Here is a 12,245-nt window from a genome sequence, read left to right on the forward strand (position 1 = left end):
GCTGACTCATTGCGCCCGGCCTGGAGAGGGAGAGAGAGAGGCGTGGGGGCCGGGCTCTCCTCGGCTTATAAAGCAGCTCCCCGCACACACACACACACAAAAATACAGTCTCACTCGCACAGAGCCCGGACGCTGGGATAACAGCGGTGTTATACACTGTTAGTTTTTGTTTTCGTCCTGCCAAAATGGTTCTCGAAATCGAAGATAAGGTGAGGAGTCCACACAGTTGGGGTTTTTGTTTTTTTGGGACGATCGCCGAATGCTTTTATTCCCAAATGGTGTCTAGTTGCATGCAGATTACCTTGAATTTGTGTGTGTGTGTGGAGGGGAATTTTCTGTAACAGATGCATTTAGACTTTGCGTTGTCATTGAAACCTCCTGAGCCGCCGATCGAGAAATATTGGATACATTTATTGCGCGAACAGGGTCTTGCGGTTTCAATGGCCAAGGAGTATGATCCGGCCAATGCGGTTATGTGAGGTGGCTCGGGAGAGGGGGGAAAAAATACAGTTGCGCTTTAATCATCAGGTGCGTTTCTTCTAGGTTTTCTGTTCCGCAAATGGGATGGTGGAAGCTTATTTTTCTGTAAGGGTGCATATCGCTTCGAGATCAATTAAACACTTCCAGAAATAGTCCCTCCTGACTCGGCAGCGCGCCAGCCCCGCCGTCAGAGATCGCCATGTTTGACGTCTGCCTTTTGAAATTGCTATTGTAACTTTATATTTTATAAGTCGCACCCTTCGTCGTTCCTGTCCTCCACCAAGCGTGGTTTTTAAGAGTGCACGCTTTTTTTTTTGTTTTAACCCGGTTCTCTTCGGTGACCTTTCATTTCATTCGTACCGCCGTGCAAGCCAATTTAAAAACGCTGGAAACTTTCGGCGTTATGAAATCTGGTAACATATGGGATACTACATGACAAAAGCTAATTGTTCTCTAGTATTATTTTCGTACATGAATGTGTTTGGGGGGGCGTAGAGTTCAGTACTGGTTTGTTTTACACACCCAGAAAATAACTCACGAATTGCAGATCTTTCTTGGGAGGCTGTGTAAGCCAGCGGCACCCACAACGTGTTTTGCAACAGCAAACCAGTTCACCGCTGAATAAAGAACAACGCGTCTTATCGGTTTGTCACAATTACCAATTTATGGCGCTGCACGGAATTTTATTTCCTCAATCTCCTTCTTTGGCGGAAAAAATATTCATCCTCTACTTAAAAAAAAAAAGATCTGTCACTTGGCGCAGCGTGACGCGTGGATGTTTGAACTTCATTAACTGTAGTTGGGACCTCTCGCTGACCCCTGTATCCCCCAAGAGAGAGGGACATGTTGGAAACTGTAGCTACAGCCTTTCTGGTTTATTAACATTAACCCAGCTAAAGGGGGGGTAGCAAAGGCAGTCTGTACTTGTTTTGCAAGTCGCGCAATAAAATAGGGTTCTGTCCCAGGAGGTTTTAAGATGCAGAAGCACCTCCAGGAGTACTAAAATTAACACCATTTTAAGATGTAGGAGGTGGGGAAACAGGTGGAGGAGGATTATTATTTTTTTTTAAATGAAAGTTAAAAAAAAAAGAGCCGTATCCACAATTGTAGAGAACACGTGGAGGCGAGCAGCTGGCTCACTGGGGCGGTGGTTCTGACGCCGAGTGGCGCGCTGGAGCACTCGGCCCGCTTGCGTTATCACTGCGCTTTAGCCGGTAGTAGAAATAAAGGCACACACCACTTTTTTTCAAATTAGACGACTTTCTCCCCCTCCCCAAGTATGTCAACGCGTTAGGGAACGGTGTCAAAAGTTGTCCGCAAGCGTCACGTTTTAGGTCACCCGTGTTTTAATTTTTTTTTCCACGTTCTAAACTTTCAAAGCTGAATGTTTTCAAGGACCTTACTGTAGGGGTACTGGATTGGGTTAGGTTCAACAGGCAAAATGCAGTTTTATGTCGTTTAAACTACCTTCAAAATACTGAATTTGTTTCACTAATAATCAGAGAGTGGTGAAGGTTGACATTTGAAACCAGCATGTTTTTTTTTTCCCTCCACTGGTTCCTCCCATAATCATGTCATGTGTTGTCATTTATCAAACTGCTTTATGCTATACTGTGTCGCGGGAAGCTGGAGCCTACCCGGCAAGCAACGAGCGCAAGGCAGGATATGCCCTGGACAAGGCACCAGTCCATCTCAGGGCGAGTGCAAGCCAATCATACATGGGGACAATTTGGAGGCCATGGTAAAGGCCGAGGGGGGAAATTTGGCCTGGACACCTGGATAACTCCCTACTCTTATCAAGAAATGCCCGGGGATTTTTAATGACCATTGAGAGTCGGGACCTCGGTTTATCGTCTCAGCCGAAAGACGGCACCCACTACAGTATAGTGTCCCCGCCACTATCCCGGGGCATTAGGACCTACACAGACTGCAGGATGGGGGTGGGCCCCCCCCCCCCCGCTGGTCCCACTAACACCATTTCCAGCAGCAACCATAGCAACCAGGAGGTCTCCCATCCAGGTACTGGCCAGGCTCAACCCTGCTGAGCTTCAGAGGGGTAGCCAGTTAAGAGCTGCAGGTTGATATGGGTGCTGGCTCCTCACTTAATGCGCTACTTAAATTTGTTAATTAGCAGCTTGTTAAACCATAATTTAAAATTGCACAAATACATTTAACAGGTAACCAGGCCACAGAGAGAATGTGCACTTGACATTGTTAAATTCAACATGTTGAAACCACTGAGGTGGTAGCCTCAAATCTTGCCTAATTTTGGAGTTTTAAATTTTTTTTTTGTAAGAAAAACATGCCATCTTTAGCTAGTTCTCAACAGCCCCGTTCTTTAATTTCACAGACTGCTTTCGATCAAGCCCTGAAGGATGCTGGGAGCAAGCTTGTCGTAGTGGATTTTACAGCCATGTGGTGTGGACCATGCCAGACGATTGGACCGTTTTTTAAGGTGATTTTTCCTTTATTGCAGAAAAAGGGTTAAGAGACACCACTACCTCAGTATCCTTAACAGTGGTGGAGAGAACAAGGAAATGACAGGTTTTTTTTTGTTTTTTTTTTTTACACTGCAGCTGGTTGAGTAAACGCAGGTTGTGATCTATGGTGTAGCCTAAAGTAATGGAGGATGTTGTCAAGGTGTTTGCACAATCAAGTCTTTCATTAGATGGGGCACACCTGGGCTTAATAGTGCATTCTGCAAGCACAGCTTGGAAACGCAAACCGGGCTGACTCACGTCGGATGGAGGAAGTGGCGGCTTGAGATTTAGCTGACCTTAGACTGATGACGAACAGTTTCAGCTTGTGGGCTTTCTTTGCTTCTCCACAACGTCTAAGGTGGTGTGGCAATTCTAAAGTCTGACCTGGTGTGCTGTATTTATGCAGTGGGCTGTATCCCGGTTTCCTAGCAACAGCTGGAAAAGCCTCATGTAGCTGCATTCTTAATTATCCATATTAATTAGTGCCTCTGGGAGGTAGTTGCTTAAAGAGCAGCTCCAGAGATGCGTTTGACCTCTGTCTTAAGTTTACTGGATGTACCTTGCACAGGAGCAACTATGTGATCCAGTCTTGTTATTATTGGTAAGAAATGATCAAGATGCATGTTGTGATAAGAAAACTGTGAAAAACTACTCCAAAGAAAAATGTAATTGGCCCAATTTACATTGATTAATCAGGTTTTCCAAATTGCTGTTTATTCTATTGGTTATGGAACATTTTGATTAAATGACAATTTTGGGGGACACGGGGGCTCTGCACCTCTTCTCTTGGATCCTGGGGCCTGAGGCCTGTACTGATGGAGAGGAAATCAAGCAGCTGCCTTCACTGTTCATGCACACTGAGCTATGATGATCCCTAGCTGGGGAGACGGCAAATTTAATCACTAAGTGTTATTGATGGATTTTCTGCCTGGACCTACCCTTAATGCACAGCCCTGTATCAGTTGCTCAAACTACATAATTGTGTAGAAAATTAATTAGTTCAAAGGACTTCGAAAACCTCTATCTGAATCTTGCTCTCTGTGGATGAGTATACTGTGTCAATGAACTAATTTGGGTATAAGTGACATCTGTAATTTCTCTTTTATGTTTCTCTTTATTTAGGACCTCGCAAAAAAATACACAGATGTTGTTTTCCTGAAAGTTGATGTGGACGACGCACAAGTAAGCATTTTTTACGGTTGTTTTTTAATATATGTGTAAGTTAATGATCGGTTCTTTGCAACACCTCATTATTCTGGTTTCAAAGAATGATCACAGTGCGACATTCAAAATTCTGAAAGGAGTTAAATTTTCTGTAGCTCAGAAAAGAATATATGGCAATCAATAATGGAAACATTATTGGGAACAGGAAGCACTGCTTCAAAGGAATGATGAGTTGCGAACTTGATCGTTCACCATGTGGGTCTACCTGTGTCTGTGATCATTGGTACAGCCAGTGACACTCTTTTGTGGACGACGGTTTGACTCGGTGTACTTTGCATGTTTCACTTGGAAGACTGTAAGGTTGTGTCCTTTGCCTTCTCCTTGCCTACAACCAGAAATGAGTTCTGTTGCTTTATCAGTATAAAAGTATTGATGCTCCAGAAAAGGTGTGCTCCAAAGCATTAAGAAAGTGATTTACTTTACTCTGGCTTTTTTCCAGGATGTTGCATCGCACTGCGAGATCAAATGCATGCCAACATTCCAGTTCTACAAAAATGGGATCAAGGTATATAACACATTCTGCTTTTTTTGCACATAATGCATCCTTGTACAGTGTTTCACACCTGTGTATAAGTTGTCCACGTCTACTCTTTGTATACTGTATCTGAGGATATTTATATGGAACTTTTCATAGATTTTTAAATAATGTGATGCAGTTTACTTTTTTTACTAGGTCTTAGTTTGAAAGTGTTTCTTGAGAGTTACTACTTCTATTAGGAGTGTTTTTTACATATTTGATATATTTTATCTAATAAGGAAGATATTTTAAAGGTGGGGGGGGGGATGGAAGTGATGTATTGGGCTTTTCTGGAATTCCTGAGGATGGAACATGTCTTCTTGGACAGCCTTTTCCACACAATCATACAGCATGTGTTACATAAGAATGTGAAGTCTCACATTTTCCAATTTTGTGGCAGTCCATGTGAATCATCCCTTTCATTTTCATATTTACCCTATTTGCTGTGATTGTAATGCTGTACATTTTTGGTTGTAATGAAGTGGCTTGTGTCCTTGTATAAACTCTGCCACATGAGTTGAAGTAAAAAAAAAAAAGTCCTCATTTGCACTGATTTCACTGTTAAGGTTATTTTCATCTAACTTTTGTGCAGTATTTTAAGGTTCTTGAACTTTTATAAAATAAACTGAGCACATCTAGTAAGATACATGAAATGGATTGCATTATTTTAATTCTAAAGTGGTGAACATTTGAAAATTTTTAAATGTGAAACCATTTGGTTGTACTGTACTTTGACAATTTAAAAGTGTGCTAATTCCATTCTAATAGAAGTCTTTCTTTTTACAACACTCTTAAGGTTAAGGAAGATTATTCTTTTCTGTGTACTAGGCATCAGTATTATTGATAAGACTGTTCTTAAATGTAAATCTCTAGCCTTGTTTTCAGATGTCCAACTAAGCCTAAAAATGAACAAGTAATAGGTTTATTCCATGCTGGAAAAAAGAAGAAAGAAAACAACGTTTCGGCCGTGGAGCCTTCTTCAGGTGTGAAGAACCTGTAGACACCTGAAGAAGGCTCCACGGCCGAAACGTTGTTTTCTTTCTTCTTTTTTTCAGCATGGAATAAACCTATTACTTGTTCCTTTGCAGCCTACGCATGCTGACGCAGCTACCCACCTGAACTACTAAGCCTAAAAATGGCTATTCAAAATTCGAGAAGATTTTTTTTTCCAATTTATTAATCATGTTTCATTTAATAAAGGGCTGTTAATGCAATGTGTTCTACTTCACCATCTGCATATGCAAACGTTTGGGCTTCATGTTTTTTTTTTTTCATCCTTTTGGAATATTTCTGTACAAGTGTCTTCTAAAATGTGTAGTTGCAATGTCGGTATTGTGGTAATGAAACCAAATGTCTTGTCACCATTAACAAAAGTTTTCTGGGGTCATTCTGAAGTTCTTATTTGTTTTGCTTTACAGGTCGATGAGTTTGCAGGAGCCAATAAAGAAATGTTGGAACAGAAGGTGCAGGCCTTAAAATAAATACAATTCCAAACAACATTGAAGAAACCTTCATAGTTTATAAATATTTCAAAATTCACTATTAAATTTCCATGCTGTTTACAATAAACATTTTTGTTAATTCATTATTGTCTGGATTTGTAATTGCATGCTGAGATTTGCTGTCATGAACTGCAAATTTCAGGGCCTTATTTACTTTTTAACATCTTAAACGTTCAAACCGAGTAGGAGCGATTTACTGTGTCTTCTTGGGACTTGCTTATTAGTATTACTATTGCTGCCACATCTTTTCCTGCAGTGTACTTTCTGTAGCCTTGGTCAGGTTAAGTGACTACATTACAAGGGAAACCAAAACCAGCAGGGTGACTTTTACCATACCACTGATGTAAACCCTTCATTTTGGTATTAAGTTGTGGTTCAATTCAGCAGCAATGAAACCACTAATTTGGTCTCCCTACTTCAGTGTTCCGATAGATTTGAACAAATTGCATTGTTTTAACCAGACCCACTTAGCAGTTTTTCTTTAAAGAAGCTGTATTGCTGCTGTTACCATTACCGAAGCATAGGTTTCTGTTTGCAAATTACTTTTGAAAGGTATTTGAGATTAGTGACTCTTGTAACTGTGAAATGGTACCATACTACCATTTTAGTATTAATGCTTCTATACTTGCCAGGTAGCAAAATGATTGAATCATAAACAATTTCAATTTATTCAGTACCTCTTCTTCAGTTTTTGTGTTGTCAGTTGTTCTCAAGATGTTATTTTACACTGGTTTGTAAGGAGTTTAACTTTCTGATCGTTTCTGTTTATCCCAATCGTGAAAATATTCTACCTTTTAAAAAGAGGAAATTCCATTTTGCTCCATCACAGTCAGAATTGTACCCAGAACAGATAATCTCAGACCTACGATGTTCTTGTTTTTACAACAAGCTGTCAGCTGTAATGAACATAATTTGAATCCACACAGAGGCCGCTGGAGGTTTCACTAGTAGAAATAAAATGTTGTTTTCTTTACTCAAGCTGTTGAGGAGAACTGAAGTGTTAGTATGCTAAAGTATAAAATTAAGGCTTCAGGCCAATTTGTTATTACTGTAGGTATTTTACACTAGAGTCAAACCCAAAAGGCTGTAAGCAATGACCTACCATCCTTGGGAATGGCTGGCCTAACTGGTGTGAGACACTGAGACCTGAGGCTGGCAGGGAATCCTCATTCTGATCAACTACATTGGGGTTTAGTTTTGATCTGCCATGTAAAAAAAAAGACTTAAGAACAATATGAAATCAGTCTTGCTCAGTATTGTATGAACTGTTGCTACAGTAAAATAAATACAGCACCTGTACCTGCCCGCAGGAAACAAAAAAAAAAAACAGGTACTGAAGATGATGAAAGATTTGGTTCTGCAAATTTTGTTTTTGCTCTAAGTGTCCAGTAAAGCCTTTAAGGAACAATGAACAGTCTCTTTTGTAATTCTAGGTCGGAGGTTTTTTCTTTAATGCCTACACGGTGGATACAGTAGGTGTTTCAGTGAGTTAGCCATTAAATTAACTACTGCCACAGTCACTGTATTACTCTACACTACATGACCTTAAGTCTTCTGTGACTTGTGTAAAAAATGTTTGCTGCTTTGTGGCTTTGTATTAAGTTAGCTTTCAGATTTGCATTTAGACAATCAAAGGAACTCTATGAAGTGAACTGAGCACATCTAGTAAGATGCATGAAATGGATTGCATTATTTTAATTCTACAGTGGTGAAAATTTATTTGAAAATTAAGTTTTTAAAAAAGTGACAATAGTTTACACATATACATTGACTTACATAACACATAATGTTTTTACAGTACACATAATACAAATTATATAACAGCATATAATTATTACTGTATATTTATTTTCTATATGAAAAAATACAGCTTTATTTTACAATTCAAAAACATTAAAAATTGTTGTTTACATTTATGAAATTGTGTTCCATATGCAACTCGGCAAGAATACAATATGATTCTGGAAAAAAATGTGACTGGCCACGAATTTTGTTTTTAGAAAAGGTAATATCCTGCTTTTCTTTTCCTGAAAAAACAAAACATCAAATCAATATGATCACTTCTAAACAGAGTTTGTAAAATGTTTTTAAAGCTTTGTAATTCAAAGCAATGCAAAAGAGATCATTTAAACTTATATTTTAAACCCATGTTTGTATTGTAGTTTTAGAGCATTTTTATTCACTTTTCAAAACAGTACAGTAATGTCTCAAGTCTGCCTGAAGCAATCTTGCACTCTTAGATTAAATTTAAAATTGGGAAAACACCTCAGACAGGGAATTTAGTGTAATGAAGTGCAGGGGTTTACACACATAGCAAATACATACCATAGATACAAAATGAGGAACATTGAGCTAGAAGAGACAGGTGTTTGTCCATACTATACAGTATACATTTTCTATACAATGTGTAAAAGCAATAAAAAGGCAAAATTGGGATATATCAATTTAAAGGTGTAAAATTAAAATTAAGAGATGTTATTTTAAAATTGTAAAATGCACTAGAAAGGCCTCATTTAGAATTACACAGTATTCTCATTTAGAATACTGTGTAATAATTTTGGTCATCAAGTATCAAGTATAGAAAATGTATTGCTGTTCTGGAATGACAGAATTTAGTCTTGAAAAGGGAAAACTATGAGGGGATCTGAAATATTCAAAATCCTTAAAGTCAGAGGACTTCTTCAAAATGAAAATTAAAATAAAGAAAACCGAGAGGCATTTCTTTACCTAAAAGGTTATGTGAGTAAGGAACAAACTACCCAGCAATGATGAAGTTGCTAACCTGATTCCCTTCTACACCAGACTAAATGGGCTGTTCTTATGTTCTCATATGATGAAATATGTATATATATATATGCATTTCCTTAGAGCATTTTTCCCAGATAGGTGGGTTTCAATAAATTTCCATTTAATTGTAATTTATGTTTTTAACTAAAAATATGAAGCAAAATGTAAATCTCTTAAAATATAGTTCTTTGTAGTAAGCAAAGAAAAAGCCTGTCTAAATTCTGTGAAACCACCCTTTCATTTCAAACATAAGAATTTAATTCTCTCAAGATAAAATAAATTTAGACAAGATTCCTACTGTCTGCACTCAGCCATTGCAGAACAGAGGACGAAAATAAGAGAAAAAAATAAAGACAAAACATGTGAAGCTGTACTGTAGTTTACAAACATTGGCAGTACTTTCTATTTCTGGATTTTCACACACCCAAAATAACCTGTCTTGTGTAATATTTTATGTATTTATATTGACTTGGAAAGGTTCTGCGTATCCTATGTCTTGGTTCAAGGTCCACATCGCACATACTGTAACTAGGTAAATCTTTGGAAATTATACTTTTCTGTGGCATTCACTGAATCCTAAGAGCTGCTTGTGAATGGGGGAGTGCCATATCCGTGCCTTTGTGAGGCAGTCAGGAAAACAACCTTACACAGAGTCAGGTTTCTCACCTGGAGCAATCATATCCAGTCCAGGCAGGAGGGCAGTGACATCGATTGGGCCTGATGCATTTGCCCCCGTTTAAGCAAGGATTCTGGCAGACAGCTGAAAGAAAGCACACGAATGGATCACAGGCTTGCATCCTCTCTGTAAGGCGGGGCTGACACATGGCACTCAATATGACCGCTAACAATAATTAGGAGTAGGAGAGGATATTGATATTCATATGTGCAGACAGTAAACCATAACTTAACTCCCTCATCTCTGTTTTCTGTTGACTCATGAACTGCTAATGGGCCTATGACTTGAACCCTTGCCTTTTTCCTTTCTTCCATACGTCACTTAATACAGGAACATACTGTATTAAAGGGCTGAAACAAAGATGCAATTATATTTAATGCAACTAATTAATGCTTTGGTAAATTTGCAATTCTTAATCCTGCAATAAAGTCCAAAAGGACTGACAGACCTGAATTCAAAGGCCTGAGAATTTCTTGTGCACATGGTGTTGTGTTAGTAAATGTACCAATGTGAAATGACTTTGAGTGCATATCTCATGTGTGCTCTTCTTAGTGCACTTCACACTGTATTGTATTATTATTGTATCATTCGTTACACTGTTGCTGTGTTGTCTGTGTTAAGCTGCTGTTGCACTGCAATTTCCCTCACGGGATCAATAAAGTATCTATATATCTTTAAATACCAAGTTTCTGTAGTAAATCAGGGCTACAGACTTAACTTCTGATTCTGTATGTTGAAAACTAGAATCCTTCTTAGACTTTGCAGCTTTGTGTCTAACTGCTAAAAGCTATAAGCACTGAACACTTCTATCAAATGTGCATTAAACACATCCATCCAATGTTTCTTCTTCCAATCCACTTCTTTCAATTCGGGGTCAAGCCATGGTGCAGACAGGGTAAATCTTGGACAGGGACGGATTCCAGTCTATCACAGGGCGGACAGACGCAAGCACACCCACAGGTTTCCCAGCAGCCAATTAATCTACCAGCATGTCTTCGGACTGGGGGAGGAAACTGGAGCACCCGGAAGAAACACACCCAAACATCAGCAGAACAGACAAACTCCACTCAGATAGTGTCTCAGATCTGGAATTGAACCCAGGGCCCCTGTGCTATGAGGCAGTACTGCTAACCACTGTAACGCCATGTTGCTTTCATTAAAGATAAGTAAGTACATTTCTAAACCTATTTACAGTCAAATAACAGGGGGGTTTTATGTGCAGGTGTTATCTTTAATATACTTGTAAGTTGAAGCTAAAAACTATTAAACTGTCCACCCAGTTAATATTTAACTAAAGAATTAATTAAGTATTCATTACAAATGATCAATTAAGTATTCAGTATAAATTAATTAAAAAATTAAAGAAGGTAATAAACTTAGTTACAAATAAATACTACTGGCTACAAATATTAGAAAACAGAACAGGAGTACCCTGGAATACTGAAACAAGACTTTCACTGGACAGCAGGAGCCAGCTTTTAGAGAAACAAGGCAGACAGTATAAGTTTAAAATACAGTTTTGAAACCCAGTGACTCACAGTTCTCCTGTATATACTGTATAACCCAACACACGCGATGGCTTCATTATTTACTGTACCAGGAAAAAGTGAAAGTGAGTTTATATTATCACCCACACTGCGTAGTCTGGTAAAAGCTTCAGTTACAGTACATGAGACTTTGTATAATCTCTAAAAATATCCCTCGGAAAAACAGAAAATATTAGTGTTATAACCCTGTTGAGTAGTTTCCTTCAAACCTCAGATAACCATCACCCTTTTTAGACTCATCAACAACAATAAAGAGCACAAAGATGGATGTTTTTGTTAATTTTCTTAGTCGGAAAGTAGTTTTGAAAAGGGGAATCTATAAAAAAAATTGTATGGGCTACATCAAAGCCTGAATTCACAAATGATTTAACATGATTGTGTCATTGTGTATCTGTATAGTATCAGCACTATAAAGATCTGGCTGAAGTTTAAATTTTTAAATTGAGACCTTACAAGTGGGTGTTTGTGTTAAAGCTAATTAAATAATACCTTCATGGACCTCCATACAGTATGCAGTCCTGTGGAGCTGCTCCAGATAATTAAGTAGCAGTTTTGCTTCATCCTGTGGTAAATATTTTCTTACACACCACAAGATGGTTTATCATGCTCATATTAAGGTTTTATTTCTATTACAAACAACATAAAAGCAGAACTGTGAATATATCCTCAGGTATTAGTTTAATGGGAGCAGTGTTTTTACCTACTGTCTTTTTGTGTTTCCTATTTCTTATGGGTGCAGTCTGCTACTACCAGACAGCAGAAATGAAACATAACGTGTGTGACATTTATCTGATCGCACTTCTTGAAATATTGCTGATTTAATCGTAAGACTTTTATGTAGCAGTTACATAAAGAAAATAAATATACAAATACATGCACATTGGCATAACAAAATATGATTAATACTGGTCTGTTTTGATTTGACTGGTCATATTTTCCACAACAATCTGGAGATTGGTGTTAAATGTCCCATAGAAAAATGTAACCAGTTAAAATCAGAACGATTAAACTAACTGTTCTGCCCTCTAGATG

At 38.3% G+C, this 12,245-nt stretch overlaps 2 protein-coding genes across 3 annotated transcripts in view; one reads left to right on the plus strand and one right to left on the minus strand.

Moving 5' to 3' along the window:
- Positions 1 to 50: 50 nt before the first annotated feature.
- On the plus strand, positions 51 to 6,286 carry txnb (thioredoxin b). The gene is made up of 5 exons (XM_088605160.1): positions 51 to 209; positions 2,831 to 2,935; positions 4,083 to 4,142; positions 4,624 to 4,689; positions 6,120 to 6,286. The coding sequence occupies exons 1-5, from the start codon at positions 186 to 188 to the stop codon at positions 6,180 to 6,182; spliced, it is 318 nt and encodes a 105-aa protein (XP_088461286.1). The 5' UTR covers positions 51 to 185; the 3' UTR covers positions 6,183 to 6,286.
- A 1,606-nt stretch (positions 6,287 to 7,892) lies between these two features.
- Positions 7,893 to 12,245, minus strand: part of svep1 (sushi, von Willebrand factor type A, EGF and pentraxin domain containing 1) — a 100,738-nt gene continuing 96,385 nt past the window's right edge. For both annotated transcript variants that reach the window (XM_088605022.1, XM_088604938.1), the window contains 2 exons: positions 9,657 to 9,750; positions 7,893 to 8,230 (listed from right to left, as the gene is read on the minus strand). In XM_088605022.1, coding sequence (XP_088461148.1) covers positions 8,200 to 8,230; positions 9,657 to 9,750 — 125 coding nt within the window. In that variant the 3' untranslated portion in view covers positions 7,893 to 8,199. The remainder of the gene's footprint in view (positions 8,231 to 9,656; positions 9,751 to 12,245) is intronic.

Source organism: Lepisosteus platostomus, chromosome 1 (assembly GCF_059453375.1).
Source record: "Lepisosteus platostomus isolate fLepPlt1 chromosome 1, fLepPlt1.hap1, whole genome shotgun sequence".
NCBI lineage: Eukaryota > Metazoa > Chordata > Actinopteri > Semionotiformes > Lepisosteidae > Lepisosteus > Lepisosteus platostomus.